At 43.2% G+C, this 21,999-nt stretch overlaps 1 protein-coding gene across 8 annotated transcripts; it reads left to right on the top strand.

Moving 5' to 3' along the window:
* The first annotated feature begins 3,613 nt into the window (after window positions 1-3,613).
* Window positions 3,614-21,973, top strand: LOC106649756. Of its 8 annotated transcripts, none has more exons than XM_023459916.1 (15): window positions 3,614-3,894; window positions 5,358-5,997; window positions 9,686-10,082; window positions 10,787-11,263; window positions 11,342-11,824; window positions 15,781-15,888; window positions 16,287-16,564; window positions 16,804-17,322; window positions 17,421-17,498; window positions 17,737-18,282; window positions 18,352-18,797; window positions 18,876-19,181; window positions 19,379-19,647; window positions 19,715-19,906; window positions 20,514-20,688. In XM_023459916.1, exons 2-15 carry the CDS (start codon window positions 5,621-5,623, stop codon window positions 20,586-20,588), a joined length of 4,551 nt encoding a protein of 1,516 aa, XP_023315684.1. In that variant the 5' UTR covers window positions 3,614-3,894; window positions 5,358-5,620; the 3' UTR covers window positions 20,589-20,688. The 8 variants fall into 8 exon arrangements, with proteins under 8 accessions (XP_023315684.1, XP_023315683.1, XP_014222834.1 ...); XM_023459915.1 differs by having other exon boundaries at window positions 19,715-20,134; XM_014367348.2 differs by having other exon boundaries at window positions 19,406-19,647; window positions 19,715-21,973.
* The last annotated feature ends 26 nt before the right edge of the window (window positions 21,974-21,999 follow it).

Here is a 21,999-nt window from a genome sequence, read left to right as displayed (position 1 = left end):
GAGAGGAAAAGTAAAAGAAAATGAATCAGCTAAATCGCTAAATATATTAATAGTTATGTACAATGATGTTACCATTCAGTGAACGGGGAAAGTGATGTACAATAGGACTTCCGAATGGTAGGGATGTGCTTTGGAGGCAAATGTGCGTAATTGAAAAGAGAAAAATGATGAAAAAATGTGTTGTTAGCGCGAGTATGTAAGGAGGTGAAAAAAAGCGCTTTACTATAACGTGTAAGTGCATAGGCATGCGGGGGAATCATGTTTTTCCACGTGGCTTAATTCGGTACGTGTGATAATTTATAATGAAACCTGTAAAAATAATTTTATACAAAATGACGACAAGACAAATCTATGAAAGCAAAAAATTTACTATAATATAATAATGCGAGTGTATATTGTGAAAGGCTACCCATGTTGCATATATGATAAAAATTTGCGAGCGCGATTATATTGCGCTCGAGCGTCTCGACTCGAGTGCATAATATATGATGTGTATATGCGTACACGAGCTAACGTTGAAAAAACGTGTATTCTCGCCTGCGAACGAATTAAACGCCGCTCCCACGAACTTGTGCGAAAAATGTTGAATTATATAAGCTCTGTGTTAAATGAATAAAAAAAACGTCATGCTCTTTTTGAGAAAAAATAACTATAGACCGTCATTTGGCTCTATTTCCATCCCTCAACATTCAAAAATTGACAATATAAAATTTTTCAAAAGTACTTTATTCCAGTATAGATTATATGCATCTCAGGTTTGGGGGTCAACAATTACTTTAAGCTTCCCTTCTTATTTGGGGTGTAAATGGCTCGAATGAGATAAATAAGCTGAGAGATCTACATTACCAACGCAGGCAAAGTATAATAACTGCTGATATCTGAAACTCGAGTCGTGGCAGGTTGAGCACGTTGCATATATTTATAATATGAGCAAAAAGTGGAGCAGCACCTCTGACGTCGACGTCATCGCGGCAACGGTAGGTATATACCGAGAGATGATCAAACGCATGCTGACGTCGATTTTTGGGTGGAAATTATGCTCGCTTGCTCTTGCTCGCTTTTCAGTTCGCGAAAAATACCTCCTCTGGATGCGAGAGCTTAAGAGCGAGCTATAAAACATAGAAAAGCTCCGACATGCGCACAAGCTCTATATATACACCTGCTGCTGCTGCTAGTTTTCTGTGGCCGTACTCATGAATCGGCCTCGTTTTTCGTAAAATTTTCTCGCTGTTTGCCGTTGCCAACGATTCTCTTCACGAAAAGATAATATCACCTTGTTTATATCTTTATCTCGCTGCCCTGATTATTTTCCGATATTTGCATTTTGATACTCTTGTTCGTGCTAAAGCTGTTCACAAAACTTTTGTTAAAAGCAAATGCACCCGTGACTTATTTTTAAATCGAATAATAATTAAGATGTAGTTATGCTTTCCATAACGAGTTTAAATTGTATTTCGATTTTCAATTCATGCAGTACAGTGGGATGATTGATTCGAAAATTCTTTTGAGTTCCGAATTTTTGATTTCTCTTTGAAAGATATTTTTTTGTCAACGAAATTTATTTTTTAGTACTCTGGTAGAATTACTTGATACGTTTATGGCTAACTTTCGGCTAACGAAAAAGTTTCGTGGACATGCAAGGGTCACAATTATAATAGTGATTTTTAATTTTCTCCGTTTGAAATGTAAAACTACCAAGAAATAAAAAGGGTTCACTTCAAAACAGCAGATCACATCATTATCCAAAACTGTGCTTCAACTTAAACAATTAGTCTGACTTTGCCACTTGCAGATTTATAGACAGAGGTACTTGCCATCTAGAAGTGAAGGCTTAAAGTAATATCATTCCATGTAAATGATTGAAAAATCTGGTCTAATTTTTATGGAAACAAGGTCCTGGGCTAATGCGAGGCAGTGGGGAGGAGGAATAGTAAAATCTCTCCTGCGCACGGGGTACATAATCTCCTGCAGGCTTTCTCAGGAAAGAACGACATTTCAATTTATACTCGAAAGACCCTGCTTCAACTTAAACCATTATTTTTACTTTACCATTTGCAGATTCACAGATCGCCATCTAGTAATGGATAATCAAAGTGGTATTATCTCATGTAAATTTGAAACGTATAACTTGTACTACGGTAATTATATTGAATTTGTTTAATCAAATTTAAAATCATTATTGTTAACTGTACTCAGAAACATGTATGCGGTAATGGACTTAGTTATGTCGCATTTATTTAAGATTTATTGAAATAATGATTCATTGGAAAATTTATTGAAATAGTATCTGTTATAAAACTATACTTTGAATACAAATAAACACTTTCAGATTTTTAGAGCATTCGATATCTATTGATCGAGGTTTGAAATGGTATTACCATAGAATTTATACTATCTATAATTATAAGTAAGTTTTGTCCAAGAAACTTATATGAGAACTCATTGAATATTTTTATTAGAGTTAATACAATTGCAATAATTATTTTTAATATTTACATTTGAAATATTCAAGATCCATTGGATTGATTTTGTTATTTGGAGTGCTAACATTCAGAAAATTATCATTAATTGTACTCAGATCCTCTTACGTAAAAATGAATTTTATTACACGATACATTTTTCTCAAGTTTTATTTACTCAAACAATTACTATTACTTACTCAAAAACTTTGCTTTGACTTATACAATTATCTTGACTTTGTCACTTGCAGATTAACAGATGGAAGTACTCGCCATCTAGCAGTGAAAGCTTAGTTTAATAGTGAAAAATGGAAGTAATTGAAAATTGGTCAACATTTTTTCAAACAGTCACATTGTTCAGGCCATTTTAAAAGCGTTTAATACTTGTGACATAATTTTAAAAAAAATAGTCAAAAACAAACCAATTAATGGTAATGCATTTGAAATCATTTTAAATTGTTATTTTTTGGTCATTTCTAGTGAATTCATACCAGCGATCCGAAAGTGATCCAGTGTCCCTGTCGCTGCGCAAATCGGGAAATGCTATTTTTGGGCCGTACTACGGAAATTGGTATACAAGCCTAAGGTAATCGGATTCGCCTTGGCAAATAATTACATATTCCCTGAGACTTTTCTTTTGTCGCGGCCTAGGGCAATAAGATAAATACTATTTCAATGGCAGAAGTAAATTTGATAACAAACCGTATAATAGCAATTGAATATTTTCAGATCGTCACGATAAAAGTGTTTCAAGCGAGTGAGCAAGCTAATGAGCCAAAAATGCCTTTACAGATAGCGATCTACAAACGGCAATCTGCATACACAATGTTTCAAGTACAGTAAGCTAGCTACCCAATGAATCGCGCGCTCGTGTATAGCAAAAACAGCCAGTGTCAACACTGCCGCGCGTTTCGAATTTACACCTCGCTTCGCCAGATCTCTCTAGGTATAATAAAGTTTTTGCGCGCCTGAGATCTTGAAAAGACGCATAGGCACACACACACACACACACAAAGACTCGAGCTCATCTGGGCTTTAACGAGAAAGAGAGACAGAGAGATAACCCTGCGCATATAGTTGCAATATGAGTTGCGAGCGAAGATACGCGTTGCGAGCTCGCAGATCGAGAAACGCGAGTTACGATCGCGCGCGCCGCGGTCAGTGGCGCAGTGCCGTTGTAGTTGTCTCTCTTCGAGTCGAGCGCGGAGAGAGAGAGAGAGAGAGTCGCTCGCCGTCGACGCGACCTTGCCTAAAAGCTTACTCAAGGCCGCGACGCGCCGAACTTCTCTCTCGCTCGTTTCCCGCGTATTTCCCATCCCCGTATGATATAAACGAACCCTGCGAACCCTGCGAACCCCGTCTGGATGGGGTCCAACGTGATCCAGACATCGCCGAGTGCTATCGAAGTTTTGCGAAGATCGCCGTGCAGAAAAATGTCAGTTTAGTGTTAGATTGTGATTCGATTATTTTCCACGATCGTCAGAGTGAAAAGTGTCGATTTGATAGAAAAGAAAAGCTTGATAAAGTGTGCCGAATTCGAGTTGTAGTGAGTGCGAATCATCACCATCAAATCGTTGTCGATCGTTCGCAAATTGTTTTACACAGCGCCGACGTCTGTCTGCAGATCACCAATGTCATGGAGTTTTTCGTGGCTACTTTCGCATAATCACTCGCGATTCGCGGACGTATGGCAATTAGGTTTATGTAAAATACAATAACACGAGAATAAAGCGGAGCCAGTGATCGAATCGCATAATATAGCCGCGTAGTATGAGCGTATAGCTGCTTCTGTGTATCGTCTGTGTGTGTAGGCGCGCGGAGGACAGCCAATTGTTCAAGGCCAGTCGCGCGTACACGTATAGACGACGTTTTCACGATTTTACTTTTTGCTCTCTGCATTTATTCAAATATTATTATATCGCATGGAGCGACATTATTTATTTTCTTTTACATAACGTGTATATAATGCAGTCGGTCGGGCGCAGTGCTTGATATCGACGTTCCACGAGAGAGAGAGGCCGCCCGAGCGTGTGGGACGTGCACTATACCTTCCGCAGCGAATGGAAAGCATGTCGAACGAAATTGATAAGATCGGGTATTGGTTTGTTTGCTGTTTAGTGACCGGTTAGTACGGAGCTATGTATACTTGTGTCGATAGTACAAAGTTGCTCTCGCTATTTGGAAAAGCATCTGTCAGACGTTTAAAAATAGCGAACGATAATTGGCTATCGATTACGGCATGCAATTGTGATCTATTCTTGTTGCTATTGGCAGGTCTTTAAATTTCCGTGCAGCCATATTTTTACCGAGCGAGCCTCGAGTTCGTCTTTGTTTTGAGGCTGTGAATCGGCCTTTCGGTCTTTTTTTTTTATTCGCTTCGACCAGCATCGGTTCTATGATTTTCATATCGTGTGGAAAACGCCGTTCCGGCCGAACGAGCCGCGTGCAATATGTGGCCTCCATGTCGCCGCCACCACCGAACGCATTCGAAAACACAATTGCGGAGCAGCAGCATTCGAGAAGTCGATCGGTTGCACGTGCTTGGGCAAGCGTGGCGTGTGCCGCGCAGAAAAGCGACTTTCGATTGCGAAATCGGCGCCAACGCGCGCGCGCGCATCGATGTCAAATAGACCGAAATCGTGTGCCTCTTGTAGTTTGTTTTTTGTTTCGGACGATAGCTTATTCATGCTTATCGAGGTGACTTTTTTTGTCCACTTTGTACACAGTTTGATGAAACGCCGCCGCGTCAGCTTGTTGCAATTGACTATCATAGTATCACACTTGTTTACAATTGTCATTTTCAAGTCGGCGAAATCATTATAAGCGAAGACGACAAAAACGAGTCCGCGACGAGCACGAAAAATGTATAACCCGAGCCTTGAAATTGCGATGCTGCAGGTGACTGTCTGTGCCTCGAGGAGCGACAGGAGGATGCCAACGAAGGAAGACGTCGAGTGGAGTAGTCGCGGCGCCGAAAATACATTTTTAGACGGTAAGTGCAAGAGATTTGAAGTAGCTCGAGCCCGGCTCAACATCGAAATCAGCAGCGGCGGCGGCACGCATCCAGCAGCAGCTGCACCGCATATTGGAAGCCTAAGCTATACACATATATAGCAGGCTCGGGTGGTGGGAGCGAGAATATATAGAATAAAATATATACGATGGAGCAAACGCGCGGGCGTACGAACGGCGCGGCTCCGACGGCGAGTCCGCTGCGGCGTAGTCTGTCGGCGACGACGACGTCGGGCGCCACCGCCGCCAAGACTCCGGAGGTGCGCTGCGCCTGCCAGTACTTCGGGAGCTACTCGCTGCTGCCGGAGCGAAGCGCGCTTCTGGCGGCCAACAAGAGGCCCCCGCCTCACCTCGCCAACGTCAAATCCGCTTCTACTGCCGCAGCAGCGTACGCCAACAACAGGCGGCCCGCGGCAGCAGCCGGCGGCAGAACCGTGTGGCAGAGACCGGCAGCCGGTAACAACAATAGACAGCAGCAGCAGCAGCAGCAGCTCACGCAGTCGCGGCCCAACGGTGCCGCAATGGGGTGAGTTGTTCTACTACATGAACGATATAACAGAGGGGGTGGTTCGCCTGCGCGCCCCAACTCGACGCCGCGTCGTCGTATCGATCACACCCGCCGCACACCCTATTCTCTCGCGTCGCTGCTGCGTGCTGGCCGCACAGTCCGACGATATGCTCAGCCGCGAGAAGAGGGTTACGTTCAGATTGCGGTAAGGGTAGTAGTCGTCGTCGTCGTCGCGAACGAGCAATGGCCTCTTGATAGTTGTATCTCGTGCAGGCGTCAAAGATATATATTCGCGCTGGTGCTCTGCGGCCGTGCCAAGTTTATATACCTACATCGATAGCGGCCCTCTTCGATCCTCCGCCCGCAGCGGTGATTTCGACGAATTGTAACGAATCGTTTGCGCGGCTGCACCCCCGCGACCGCTGCCGACGACGCCGCCGCTGTAAGCACACATACGCTCGGGGTGTGTCGATAAATATAAATCGTTCCGCATCGCAGTTATGTAAGTCGCGCTACTGTATGATACGCGTTTAACACGAATACTCGCAAGTATGGAGCATTACGGAGCAACAGCAGCTAGTGGCAATTCCACCGCTCGATCGTCGTCGTCGTCGTCGTGCATCTCTGCCGACTATTTTCGTGCGTCAAGCTCGTCGTCATTCTTTTGCTTTTCGAGCCTAATTCGCGACTTTGCTTTTAGCACTCCACTCGGTACGTACTTTGCTTCTTTTTTTCTTTTCTCTCTGTGTATGTCTCTCTCTCTCTCTCTCTGTTCCTCTCTCTTGTATACGCACGCACTACATATAACTCATGCATGCGCTCGCAGTCCAGCAGTGTTTCAGCTCGTACATCTATATTTACGTATGTCGCGCGGCAAAGAGTGCTACAGTACACGTTCTCCTCTCTGCTGGCAGCTACTACTACTACTCGTTCTTTTGTACTTGGCTTTTGTGGAAAATTTACGTCGCTATGTTCTCGGCCTCTCTTCCAATCCTTCCAACTATGTATATATGTGTGTACGTGTGTTTGCGCTTATAATACAGAGTCTCGACTTTGCGCTAGGGGAGCTTGCAAGCGCCGTATAGTATAGGTCTAGGCATACGTGCACACCGACACACAACAGCTCCGCCAACAGATCGATCGTCGTCGTCGTGTACATCGCCTTGCGCGCGCGAAAGAGCTTAGATATTCCTCGAGATTTGCAGTATAGGTGATTGAACCTCGTGGTGGTGGTCGCTTTGCACCAAAGTAACAGCAGCTAGGCATTAACGCCGCAGCGCGAGCATAGTTATGTACTAACGCGCTTGGGCACGCAAAGCTTTTCAGCGAAATAATGTAATGCGGCATAGATGGCTGCGCTATATGCATGTCAGTACTCATTACTCATTGACGTATATCGTATACACTTTTAATGAGAAACGTACCACTGCAAGTACGTTTTAGAAAATTTCGACTGTTGGTGAACACTTCAATAAGCACAGCTATAGAGAGTTTTGTTTTTGGCGATATTTATGTTTTTTCGCCCATCTCGACTAATCCGTGTCAGACGAGCTTTTACCTACTTTTCGTTTGGAGGAGCAGCAGCAACACGTTCGACTATATTTTCTTTGCGAAAAACGTAGTATATTTTTTCGACGTTCCGACGATGTTTCCATTGAGCCACTAAATGAAAGCTCCCGTGAGCTCAACTGTCAGGACGCGACGACGGTTGACGAGCGATCATCGACGTCGCAGCTTGCGCATCACCTTCGTGCGATTCTTCTCTTTTCTTCCATGTGGCGCATCGTCATCTCTGCCGCATATACCGTCGTGTACAGCAACGATCTATTTTCACCTCTTTCTCTCTGCCTCGCAATAGTAGTAGTAGTAGAGAATATAAGTCGAAAAACAAAAGCGACTGCAGTAGTTCGTTTTTCTCTTGCTAATTTGTTATGCGTTGCGTGTGTGTATGTGTATAGGAGTCGGACAGGCATGTGCTGGCTAGTTTAAAATTAAAGGCTCTCGAGAGAGAATCTCCGCACACGAGTGCGAGTTCACGGCCGCGGAGTCTCGGAACAGTACATATGCGTGCATAGGAAAATGCCGAGCGAGTCGTTTGCCTTATAGGCGCCTTTTTTCACCCGGATTCTCATCGTCTCTCTGCTGTTACTGCTGCACAGCGCGAAGAGAGGTGTATATGCAGCCCCAATGAGAGACGACACGTACGTTGACCATCTATTTAAGGCCCGTAGACTAGAGCTACACGTCTATCTATAGAACCTCGTCGCGGTGAACTATGTGTTCGTATACGGCCGATGTGTGATTATACGGCGCACACCGGTACCTACGAGCTGCGGCCGTTGTCGACTGCAGTAGTGTCGCGATGGATACGCTCGAGCGCACTTCGATCGGCCGAATTTGACCCCAAACACGGTTGCAGTTTGTTCATTCGACCAACGCCGACCCCTGACCCCGCGTCGTTAAAGTTTTTCGTGGCAATTGATATCGAATCGCGAGGAATTATGAAGAACAAGCTGCACATCGTCGCCAGTGTCGAGGAAGAGAAATTAGCCGCGAATCGTCATGCGTAAAGTTTCATCTCGACTTATATACGCGCGATATTAGAGATTTTTCTGCGCTTGCGGCCGTAGTGAAACTAACTCTCTCTGTGCCTACCGCTTTTGCAACACTCGACGCAGCTATATATCTACCAATCGGCTATTTTTTCTGCTGACAATAAGTGTTGTTGTTGTTGTTGTTGTTATTGTTATTGTTGTCGTTGTGATCGTTCATTATTACTTTACTTTATACAATTTATCACCTTTGTTGATCATTCGATGAAGTATGCTTTTATATTTTTTACTAATTTTTATTTTATTTTTAAGAAGCTCCGTGTGTTATTTTTATAAGGCATTAAATTAAGTTATTGTTTAATTTTTATTATTTGTGTACCAATAATGTTCTCAGGTATAGCAAACATTTTATTGGTACACAGCTTGAGAATCAGTTTCATAAATCAGTTGAACTTAATTGAAACCAAGCCACACTGCGATCGCGCGCACGTATGCAATATCCAGATGCACGAGAAACGGGAGCGAAAATATATTAGCACCGTGGCGCAAATAACTTGAAAACATCCGTTCGAAATTAGCGCTCCTCATATCTGACCGAGTTGAAAAAGATGATACTATTTTGCTATTGGAATTTTTTTCAGACCGTACAAACGAATTTCATTTCGGAATTGATCATTTTTTAAATGGATATTTTAAAATTAATGTAGAATTTCAACTTTTCTTGACATAGTCCATACGTCCTTATAGCGGCTTTCATTCGATTGACGTTGAATGATGAATCAAAAATAATCATCTAGACATTTTAGATCCATGGCAAATGTTATTGTTACACGCTAGACAGATCTCGTGTTTATTTTTCAAAGTTGAAAATAAAACAGAAACGAAACATCAAAGGAGGTTTATAACGTAGTTTTATAATTCGCATTTGCTTGTCAATCGATCGGTAGTCAACTTTATTTTAAATAAATCGGGATTTCGCGTTCTGACCGATCCTTAAGTTCAATGCCAATTTCCAAAATAGATATAATTTATAGATTTGCTATGATTAGAGCTCCGACGCTTAAAATGTATTCTTACACAAATTTTACGTAAAAAAAGTGAGCGTAAAAATTAATCGAGAAATCCTCGTGCTTTGCTTATTTTTTGATCGACAGCGATAACGAGTATGAGCCGGTCGGTCAGCCGGTGGTGCGGCTGGCGCTCTCGTCGAGCACGGTGGCGGTCCGCATGGTCGCCCCCGTGGTCAAGATCACCGACACGGCCGTCGCGGACAGCGACGACAGCATCGAGGACCGCTACCGTTTTCAGCAGCGGGCCCTCATACTCGACGGCGACGTGATCGTGCCGCTGGACGGCAGCATCGAGGACAACGCCATGGCTGGAAAAAATCTGGGCGACCAGACGATCGACACTTTGGGGGACGACGAGGAGCTGTCGTCCGCGTCGTCGTCGCGACCGCCGATCAGTGGAGCGCACAGACAGCACAACTTCGAGTTGGCTGCGGCTATCAAGGAAGCCAGACAGGAGGCCGAAACGAGAAAGCAAAGTTTGGTAAGAAAGCTATTGTAATCATTATTATTGCAACGAGAAAAAAAAACACGAAATATCGTTAACACTTGCCTTGCTCTTATTTATTTTGTTCGAGAACGAGCTCGGAATCGCTGACTAGCAATTGGTTTTGTTTTATTGCATCTTTCAGTTTGAGCATAGAACAAACTATTCTTAGAAACAGATAGCAAATTAAAGAGCTTTTCATCGAAAGCTTCAAGTAACAGCAAATAAACTATTAATATTGAACTAGCATAGCTTTTTACTTTGTTAAAAGTAAAATAAAAATTTTGGTAGTACAATTGTGTAGTTACAGTTTACACAAGTTAAAATTTGTAATTAGAATATATCCTTTGACTTATAGAGTTAATTTTACTTAACCACTTGCGGATTTACTGATAAAGGTACTTGCCACCTAGCGGTGGAGGCTTGAAGTGGTATTATCATGTTCAAAATTGTTGAAAACTGTTCGAAATTTTTTGAAACAACTAACTTGTCATTTTTAAATCATTTAAAATGCACTTAATATTTTCAACATGAATGTTCAAATTATTAACAGAAAAATCACCAAAAAATAATCCAACTCGCGGTCACGTATAAAATATTTTAATTTGGCATTTTTTAAATGGTTATTCACACGCACTTATTTAAAATTTTTAGTTGTCCACAACATCAAAGTGATGCAAGTAACTTTTGTGAATTTATAGATCGACGAAGCAGCAGCAGCCAATGTTGAATCTCCCCTTCGCCGAGGCGCCCGCGACTTCCAGCAAAGACTGAAAAATCAAGCCGGTCGAATACACTCGAGACTCAGCAGCATCCAGAAGCCGACGTTCGGCAGACGAGCGAAAACGCCGACCATGGCCAAGCCCATGAAACCCAAGCCAAAGACAATGACCGTCCCACCCTCGCCCAGAGCCGAGCAAAAAGCCAGCCGCTTGGAACGCTTTCGAATGGCCCTGCCGGAACGCCCGAAATTTCACCTGCCTGACAAATCGAAATTTCACCTGCCCGACAAATCCAAATTCCACCTACCGGAGAGGCCGAAATTTAATCTTCCCGACCGTCCAAAGTTCAACATGCCCGATACTACGAAGTTGAGGAGCCACCTGAAGAAGCCAAATATCCAGATGCCAAAATCGTTCAATCGCGTCAGACGCAGTGCGTCGCAGCGCGTCACAAGGGTAAGTATAATTGGAAAAGTGTATCGGTGCGCACTTGGCACGTCGATACTAATCAGTCAGAATTTGGAACGTACACAGACTCAAGAGAGCGTCGAAACGGCTGCCGTCGCCGCCGAGGAAGGAGCTCAGCAACGTCGGAGCATCTTCGACTTCTCGACCTATCCTCGGCCGAAAATTTTCGAACGCAAAGCCAAAGCCAAGGCCAGCGGCGAGGAGTTCGCCACCTCGTCGCCCAAGGAGTCTCGCGCGCAGTCGACCGAGTCCTGGTCGACGTTTCCGCGAGTGAAGAAGGCCGGCCAGTCTCTGGTGGCTCGCTGGTCCCAGCGCTTCGGGGACACGGCCCCGCAGCATCACTTCCCCGAGCCCGAGGGCAGCGTGGATCGCTCGAGGCCCTGGCGACATCCGTCCCTGGAGGAGCCGAGGCTGTCGCTGAAGCCGCAGACATCGCAGGACGACGAGCAGATGCCCTGGGAGACGGCCTCGAGGAAGAACTACGACCTGGAGGAGGCGAGCGTGCCGCTCGAGGAGGACGAGGACCGATCCTACGGAGCCAGCTTAAAGGTGGTACATACATGTTAAAATCTCTTGGGAATAATAGTCTTTCGTAATCTGCCGTAATCTGCTTGATGTTCTTTTTTTTTATACCGCTATCTTGCACGATTTACTTTTTTTGTTTATTATTATTATCAAAGTGGGCTAGTGCTGGAAATGGGCATGTAGGTATTGTGATTTAATTTTTCATTTGGATTTCACTTTTTAAAAATGTTTAAGTTATTTAAATTTTATTATTATTATTATTATTATTATTATTATTACTACTACTCTTTTATTATTTCTATATTATTATTTCCATTACAAATTGTGTCATGTAAATTTGTTATTCATTATGGTGATGGCTAATCATGTTATTATTATATTTAATAGGCGTTGGATTTTGTTTAATTTTAATAATGGAATATGCAGGAGGCGACTCGAGACTAAAAACACTTCTCCACCATTTTCCGTGTTGTTTAGCGCAGTGATTTGTACATTTGTAATGATTATTCCTGCTTTATTTATTGAGTATATGTAACTACTACTTCTATTACTTACTACTATGATTACACTTTATATATGCAGATATATTACAACTACAACTACAAAAAAAAACGGTGATGAGACATTTGTTGCACGTTTTTTTTCACTTATCATGCACTGATGCGTACTATATATATAATTGGTTGAAGGGTTTGTTTTCTGTTCATGGAAGCGAATGACTTAGCTAAAACAATATATTTGCGGAATGTTATATACCATCTGTTGTTTATTGGCATTTGTTGGCACCATTTATAATAACCAAAATCAATTCATGGCAATGGCAAAATTGTGTTGCATTTATCCCGCAAGGACGACGTTGTTTCCGGAAATATCATTATGCTGTTTGTGCCGGTATTGTGTCAGTATTGTGTTTAGATGCAGATATACATTATTATACTCACCAGAGTAAATAACCATTTTGGAATGTTCGAACTATTTTTTCTATATGCTTTGCATCTTTCTCAGTGATCCTTCACCATTGATAAATAATATAGCTACATTTTCTGTCATGAATATTACATTGCTGTGATATACAACTAGAGTATATACAAATATATAAATATATATAATATCTATATATTTTTCTGTAATGTCCGCCTTTTTGATACGTACCTATTTTATAGAATGAAGGCTGCAGTGTGTGATGTTCTTTATATATACATATTTTATTACTATTCTAGAGGCTGTGATATTGTTATAACTTTTTCACGTAACTAATAGAGCTATATATATAAATTGGACCTGTTGTCTCTTGTATAAACAATTGTTATTATTATTCACTTTGTAATCCATGCAAGTTTCTTCTCATATCATGCGTGGCATAAAACAAAAAAAAAACAAGCTTTACTCCCGAATGTTAAACAAAATAAAAAAAAAACCAAAATCTTTCATGCACGTTTTTAGTTGCACCGATTGATTGACCGATTGATCGCCCGGGGTTTTTTCGTAAATTGACTTGTACAGTTGAGAATCATCCTAGAAGGCAAGAACAAACTAATACAACTTAGATATTTTGCATAAGCGAATGTGCTAGATTTTATATCTATATATGCATTGAAAAAATATATATATATATACACACGTACGCGTATATATAAATTTATATATAGATAGAAAAACATTTGATGAATTTTGATTCATATTGCTGTGTTGCTGATATATATCACGAAGTATCCAAATAGAGGCCGCATATTTGACGATTTAGTGTTTTGGAATAACATTATATTGTGCATCACTTTTAGGCTGTAAAAAATAATAAAACGCAACCGCAAAACGTAAGCCGAGCGAGACTCATATGGTCGAGATGTTGAACTTTGATTAATTATTATGGCTGTTGAGAATTTGCATCCAAGTTTCTTCTCTCATTTTATTATCACGCAAGATCGACAAACCTGGCTTGGAATGATACATCATCGTTTAATGATTATTATGTACTTGCACGTTATTGGAATTTTGCACCTGCATACGAAAACATAAATAATAATACTATCAATGGTTGAGGGTTTTTCTTTAATTGTTGGTAACATTACATTAGATACGTCATAATGTATACCCAGCATTGTTGATTGAGCATATTCTCCACTAGATCAGTATTATTGAAGTATCTAATAAAATGCAAGAGTATGTACAAAAAAAAACAACAAAGTTTTAATAACAAAGTAAGCACCAAAACAGTTTGTTGATCCACGCAAGTGTGTAGTAGCAAATCAGTCAATAACAATTGGGAATGCTCGTCAATAAAAAAAAAAATAATAGTCTCATTACCGCATTTACAAAATCTAGGCAATTTGTGCAGATATCCAACTCTCCATGTACAAACCGCTCTTGTGAATGTTTTTTTCTCACTTTGCCTCTCTACTCGCAATTGCAACAATTATTTCTGGTGATACTTTTTTGTATGTTTATAATTAATATAATACCATAGAATGAACTTTCTATACTATCGCCTCTCTGTATATAATAAATAATTATATATATAACATATGTGACAATTTGGCAGTGATTAGATATGCGACATGCAGCAGTTATCGTACTTTTACAATATATATCATAGCTTAGGCACGACTTTTTTTTCTTACTCTCAGTGTTAATTCCGTAATATTATACGTAAAACATAATATGTCCGCTTCTGTATATTTTTCAAAATTCGTGCAATAAACAACAAAATATATTGTTCATCATGCATATAATATCTCTTGCACTATTTACAAATATATATATTCGTTGAATTGCCTAATAGATTGTTGACATGCGAACTCTTTTGATAATTCTGTATAACAACGCTACATTTTGTTATATCCACGTAAAAAATAATCATGTATGGCGGCATCTTTTATTCTGTTTTTTTTTTTGGTATAATTATGTGCAAGGCTGTTTACCAAAGTGATACATATATATTTAGAGGAGTGAATAACACAAGTAAAAGGACTTGAACTCTAGACTTTTTTTTGGCAGTGCACGTTTATGTATACATGCAGATATATAACATCTATACATATACATATATTACGACTTGACGCATAAGCTATTATAATATATGCATATATATACATTTATATATGTATTTGTTATGAGTTTAGTGCTAGGTGGCGTTTTTTCGTGTATATAATATAGAATGCAGCATCTTCCTGCGCAAACTAAATTATAATTCACTATATATTATACATAGTTTGATTCCGTCGTTGACCATAATTTTGATTACTAGCCTTTTTCCTTGAATATTATACTTTTATACATTTAATACATATAATAGCTGAAGTACCAATTTTTCAAGCTCTTTGTCACCCGCAATCTGCCTTTATTACATTATTCTTACACTATTGTTACATAAATATATATTGCATAACTACATTAAAAAAAAATTGCGTGATCCATAAGACACGCAATTCCAGTGTGCACGTTCATATATTTTTGTAAAAGTTTAATATTGTGTATACCCAAAAAATCATTGCATTGCGAATGACCGAGGAATCTTTAAACTCATCGAAAAAGCCGACAGGCTTCGAGCACTTTGAAGAATAATAGATAATATCCATATTTTGAGAAGACCTACACGCAGTATTTTGATAAAAACTAGAAAATAATTATGACCAAAGGAATGTCTGTGAATAACAAAACGAAACTTTCTAGAATCTGTAATAGTTGTGTTTTTTTATCGAGTTTTTCCATTTGCATCTTGTGCAACATGAGAGTGATGAGATATTAATACTGACTTGCCAGTGATATACTTTAGGATAAATTAACTGTTATTTGCCGTCTGAGTATGTAAAATAAAATAAAAAATGAAATAAAAAAATAGAGCGAGATTCGCAATGTGCACGATATATAATTCAATTGATTAATTAATTAAATATATATAGCTTGCGACTAATCGCAGGCAGATGACGGCAGATTGCCAAGGGCTTTTTTCTGACGGATTTTAACATGTATGTACCCCTCAGGATCCAGAGTTGAGCTACGGCAAGGCGCCCGTCCGGGACCCGGGGGCGCGCGACATCGCCGTGCAGAGAGCCAGAAGCCACGAGGAGCGGGGCCCGGCCGACAACACGGTGAGTGCGATATCTATATCCTATTATGCTCGAGCTTCTCCATTGCGTGTGTATAAATTGGTGCCGAAATTTTGTTTACATCGCGTCCAAGCAGCGACTTATCACTATAGGAGTTATTCAGTATCATTGAATCGTGGAAAGAGGCCGGACGAATAACAAGCCGCCGAGGATCGCGAATTATTTCGGATTCTTCGCGTATAATCTCGAATAGACTTTTACCGTAGCGAATATTCTTTTAAGTTAAATTTGATTATTTATAATTCGGTATAATAAAAATCATGAAATTCATAAAGAAAATATTACTCATAATCAGAGTGAGCTTCGATAAATTAGAAAATGTAATCGTGATCGATTTAATGTTTAAAACTCACAAATCGAATTTTTGCTTTGTTCCACAGAAGGACAGCTCGGCGTTTCACCTGAAGAGCCTGTACGATGGCTCGTTCCCGGCCGTGGACCCGCGAGACTTTGGAATTCAGCACATCGACGACTCGATCGAGCACTCGGAGGACGAGGAGTCGATGCGCTCGGACCGGGAGATCCAGCAGTCGAGCGGCAGCTCGTGCGAGCGTCGCCGTCGCGGCGTCATCGAGGAGATCGGCTCGGACGAGTTTTTCCTGCGCGCCAAGGGCATCAGCCAGGAAAACATGAGATTCCAGCTGATCGACGAGATCAGGTAAGTGCGCATAAAGAAATAGAATGAGCCCCTTGCGAGTTGGTGAAAAAAAAAGAATTACAAAACGAGTCCCTTGCTGCTGAATTTAAATACCTCGTACTGTGTACGCGTTTCTACTCCCCTCTTCGAATCACCCCTCGAAAAGTAGCTACGTAACCACCCTGTAGGCACACTACAGCTGATTCAGCGGGTATCTTATATTCTCGACTCGTTTTTTTTTTCACTCGACGCTCGCGCAGAGATGCCATCCGACCTCGCAACAACGCCACCGCTGCCGTCCAAGACAGTCCACCCAAGCGTCCTCAGCGTCGCAAGCGCAAGGAGGAGTCCGTCGAGTCGTTCGGCGAGTCGTCCATCGGCGCCGACAGCAAAGCCCCTCAGGCGCCCAAGCGAGATCACAGCTCGCTGCAGCGCAGCCCCGAGTCGTTCCGGCGACGCAGCTCCATCGAGCGGGCCAGCAGTCTGCAGGCGACCCATCGCGTAGTCTATCAGACCGAGTCGACGCCGAGCAAGGACTCGGACACGACGAGGATGCCGAGCGAACCCGCCCTCGACGATCTGGTGGTGATCAAGCCGCAGCGCAGAAAGTCCAGGACGTCGCTGAGGAGCTCGAGCCTGCTGCCCGAGGAGCAGAACATCATGTTCGTGTCGATGGAGGGCTCGAGCGCCGCCGAAGAACTGGCGGAGCAGAAGCCCAGCCCCATGGCGCCCAGCAGAAGGAAGAGATTCCGTACGAGCCACCAGTCGTCTAGTCTCAGGTGAGCGCGTGACTCTTTCGAAACTGATGGGCGATTTTCTAAAACCATATTTTCACACAATTATTATTTTATTTTATATTAAATGCACAATAACGCAGATCCCCGCTAGCTATTCCCGAGAAAGCGTCTTTGGAAACAATGCCGTCGGCTTCTTCGCGCGTCATGATTATCAATTAGTAATGTATTTTATAAAATGATGGCTTCTTGAACCTTGTATTAATTATGGTAACTAAACAATCAGTGTATCTCGACTTTCCAATCGATCTTCAATGTTTTTAACAATTAATTAAATGTCTCACGTTTATACATTTTCGAGCCATTCAATTTGTTTCAAGTCCTTTATTTGTAACTCCGATCAATTATCTACGGTACTATTTTTGCAAACAATATCTTGAACATCTTTTTATCGCTCAGCATAAGGACCAACGACAGCAATCTCTGCAACGGCTATCCCGACAACGCGTCGCCCCACCAATCCGTCGACAAAATCCCTCCAACGCCACCGCCGAGTCCTCCGCCGAACGGCAACGAAAGGAATCGTCAAAGTCGTGCCATCGACGAGCTGGATTACATCGAACGATCGCTCGAGGAGCAGCCCACCACGAGACGAGCCGCCGCCACCGTCGCAGGCACCCCGATCCCGCCGAAACGAACGCGCTCTCGAACCGCCTCGATGATCTTCGAGGACGACCGCACGTCGCACGGCGCCGACTCCCTGCCCGGCGACTTCGACGCGCCGGTATTGCCGCGCGACTCGTCGTCGCGCGAGCCAAGCCTGCCGGGTTACGCGCGAATCGAGCGCAAGGACAAGCCTCCGAGAGCACCACCCCCGAGGAGAAAACGCCAGCAGGGTAAATTCGCCACGACTCCGAGACCCTCGAAGCACGAGGCCAAGAGAAGCCCGAAGACCTACTCTCACGCGGCTGGTACTCTGAGGTCTGCCAGGTCGGAATCCATGAGGTAAGTTTTCACGCGACGATCGTGAGAAATCGGTAACAAAAGGTGGTGCGATATGGCGTTGTGCTGCAGGAAATCGAGCGAATCGATCCCCTTCATGGACGCCGACTACTCGCTCGAGCACGACGACGGCTACTATCAGAGCGACGTGCTGCGCAGCGACGAGGTGCTCAATCGGATGCACGGTCGGCCGCTGCCGGCGCCGCCCCGTCCGCCCCGCCATCGCAAGTCCTTCAGGCGCACGAGTCTGCCGCGCGAGATAACGCCCGACTACACGGAGACGATCGCCTCGACGCAGACCGATCCCCTCGGCGACGATCTCATCGTCGAGGAGGAGGTCACGGGCAAGCTCGTGATGACGCCCTCGAGGTCGGGCTCGACCCAGGTGCTCATCAGCACGGAGCGCGTCCCGAGTCCCTCGGCGGGCAGCTTCAAGAGCGTCTCGGCGAGCACGCCGCCCATACCACCGAGGCCCGGCAGCGGCGCCTCCCACGCCAGACACAGACCGGACGGTACCGGTGAGTTTCGCACTGATTCTGAGTTTCGTTTTTACGATATGATCGAATTTTCGTTCACGCATCCATGCTCGTTCTTAGATTACGATGGGACGGATTCTAAATCACCGGCGCCAGACAGATCCAGGGTATTCGATTTGTCCCAGCTGGATATGCTTCGAGCCGCACTGTTCTCCGGCGACGAGCCGCTGAGGATCCCCAGCCTTGAAGTTGCCGATCTCAAGGTCGACCGGTTGACGGTGTCCCAGCTGGAGGCGTACAAAGTGGCGGCATCGGAAATCGACGCCATCGTCGTGTCGGCCACGGAGATGTCGAGCAAAAACGAGCAGGACGGCGGCATATCCGCCTCTCTTGTCCAGGAGTTGATTGCCATCAGAAACCAGTTGGGTAAGTTGAACGAAACAGCGCCGCGTGTCATTTTCTTGTTTTAAGTGATCGATGAAATTTCATGCGAAAATCAATCTGTAAATCTGTACAGAAATCTACATTTTCGTATGAATTTCTAGATTTTCATTTGGAAATGTATTTTTTTTTTGTTATTTAATTAAACAGGATCGTAAAAAAAATTTTTTATCCATTCATAGAATTTATCGATGAACGTGACATTACAGAGGCGGTGGCGGCAGCCCAGTCTCGGCCCCAATCGGTCATGGAAGACGCTTACACGTCGACGAGCAACGAACGCATCGATCTGAGTCCCGATCTGCGACGATCCTACACACGGGAAAGTACTCCCCTATTGGTGGTAGAGCCTCATGCTTCGGAACAGGAGGCGACCGCCTCTATGGGCCGTACCGTTTTTCCGCAGAGCGGCTCCTCGACGGACCTGCGTTCCATTGGTATCCCTTCCGAGGTGAGTGTCGGATTATTTTTTGGATCGAGCTAATCGTGCTCACGCATACATAATTAACGCATCGTAGAGCACGAAGAAGCCCGTGATCATCACCACGCCGGCGGAGTCGCCACCTCAGAGCGATCGAGACGACGTCGGGTCGTCGACGAGGCCCGCCGCCGCAGGATCGGAAGACTCGCACTCGACGACCCACTCGCGTTCGGCGTCGCCCGGTGGATCATCGCAGGCGGGACGCGCCCTGCGCCAGACGGCCTCACCGGTAAGGTCGCTGCCACCCGTGATCTCGGTTACGCCCGACGCCGTGCTCCAGCAGCTGCGTAGCGGTGACGGCAGCAACGCGGCGGCGGACTGCTGCGACGATCAGTCCAACGTGTCCGACGCCCATCATCACGTGACGAGCCACGGGGCTCGGCCGCAACGTGCTGTCATGTCGTACCTGAGCGGCTCCTCGCGCTCCCCGTCGCCCGATCCATCGGCGTCTGCGTCGGTAATAATTCCATCGTCAGTAATTCCATCGCCACCATCACAGCCACCACCTCGCAGCCCGAGTCCGAGCGTCGATTCCAGCACCAACACCGAGTCCCAATACGTAGCCTTTCCCCTGCCCCCGGAGTTCTTCTCATTAGCTCATTCTTCTGCTTCTAACGACCATCTCGATCATCAAAATCGCGAACATCACCACCTACAACACCATCACCATCATCACAACCACCAACAACAACATCTCCATCGTCACGGCATTGCCAATGGGCTAGTAGACAATATGAGCGGCGTCGAGCCGAGTGTAGCCGAGACGAGTCGGCAGCTGCTGCGGGCGCTCGGATTGACCGGCAGTCGAGCACTCAGACAATTTGTCGATTCTGTAGTTTCTAGATTCAACCGGCAACAGCAGCAGGACGACGACGACGGATTCCCCAGCGAAGAAAAAGTCCGCCGAGTAGAGCTGGCCATCTGCGCCCTGCTCGTGCTCATAGCCGGCCTCATTCTCGCGTGCTTCTGCTCGCCGAGGAACGTCGTCACTCACCACCACCACTGGGACTACTTCAATCCGCCTCAGTGACGCACAGATAATCTTACTACTACTGCCAATGTGCCGATCTCCCCGTAAAATTCAATGCCACCGATCGTTCGCATAATTTTTTTTCCTTTTTTTTTTTTTTAACGCCAAAACTGTAAGTATGATTACGATCCAACATCGCGGTCTTATACTGCAATCGTTGCGTTTTTTTTCTTCTCGGCGCAATTGTTATTTTAGCGAATAAAGTCTTAGCCAATTTTTTATTCTCTCGATGACGATGTTAAATCGTGAACAATTTTACCACGCAACTGACACAATATTTTCAGCTTTTAATATACATCGAACGCGCGCTGGGACTTGAAAAACTTATTATACGTACTTTTATTTTAAAACTTATCCGATCAAGCGGGGTCACCGATTTTACGAGAGATCAATGAATACATGTAATTACTTTGTAAGTAGAATTTTTGTTGAGATGGTTTCGTCAAGTTTGTATTTATTGATGAATTGACGAATTAACGATTTGACTTGAGCACGTCGGAATCAAACGACAGCAGCAATAGCCACTGCCGCTGTGTACATCAGAAAAGTGACTCGCCGTTTCGCCGATAATCACGATTGATTAAAAAAAAAAAAGAAACTTTATATTATACGAACGCACATAACAGTCAATCCATTTTCGAAAATTTTACTTATTCCTACGAGAAAATCAATAATGTTTTTACATACCTATTTTTTGTGACTTTTTCACATTTTTATCTACGAACGCTCACGCTCAAAATCATATATTAATTAAAAATATCGTAATGACTTCATCAAATGAAGTCGAATCGACGATTTTCAATTATCTCTTTGTTAATTGTGTAATTACAAAATTATGAATGATATAGTATTTTAAAAAAATATATATTTTATTCTATTGTTAAAAAAAAACGCAGGTGCGAGATTGAATTGAGTTTAATAATTTTGTTATCGTATGTTACTAATACAATACGTTTAAACGTAACGTTTTTAGAAACGTTACTCTTAACCCAAGCTCTATTCTGTTCAATTATTTACTATCGATCAATGATTAAATGATTTGTCGATGAAATCAGCTTACAGAATTTATACTGTGTAACTAAACTCTTATCAGCAATTCACGAATGCTATTGAAAATTGTTTCTAAAAAAATAGCTAGGCACCTGCGAAAATTTTTGTAATTCAAGAAAATTGTTCTTTTTACTGTTGTTATTTTATAACATTATTGTTACTACTTATCACAAGAATGTGAATAAACTATTCGAATATTTAAGAGCTTACTGAAAACTTGAATTATATGTGTTGTTTGATTT

This window comes from Trichogramma pretiosum, unplaced genomic scaffold (assembly GCF_000599845.2).
Source record: "Trichogramma pretiosum strain Unisexual culture from Peru unplaced genomic scaffold, Tpre_2.0 scaffold80, whole genome shotgun sequence".
Taxonomy (NCBI): Eukaryota; Metazoa; Arthropoda; class Insecta; order Hymenoptera; family Trichogrammatidae; genus Trichogramma; species Trichogramma pretiosum.
Note: the sequence above shows the minus strand (reverse complement) of the source record. Positions and strands in the feature narration are given on the sequence as shown.

What these genes read in the sequence shown, in the direction of transcription:
- LOC106649756 (XM_023459911.1), top strand. Translation starts at nt 5,621, where the DNA reads ATGGAGCAAACGCGCGGGCGTACGAACGGCGCGGCTCCGACGGCGAGT. An exon ending in CCTACGGAGCCAGCTTAAAG is followed by an intron (nt 11,825 to 15,780) that starts GTGGTACATACA and finishes TGTACCCCTCAG; the next exon opens with GATCCAGAGTTGAGCTACGG. An exon ending in ACACAGACCGGACGGTACCG is followed by an intron (nt 18,798 to 18,875) that starts GTGAGTTTCGCA and finishes GCTCGTTCTTAG; the next exon opens with ATTACGATGGGACGGATTCT.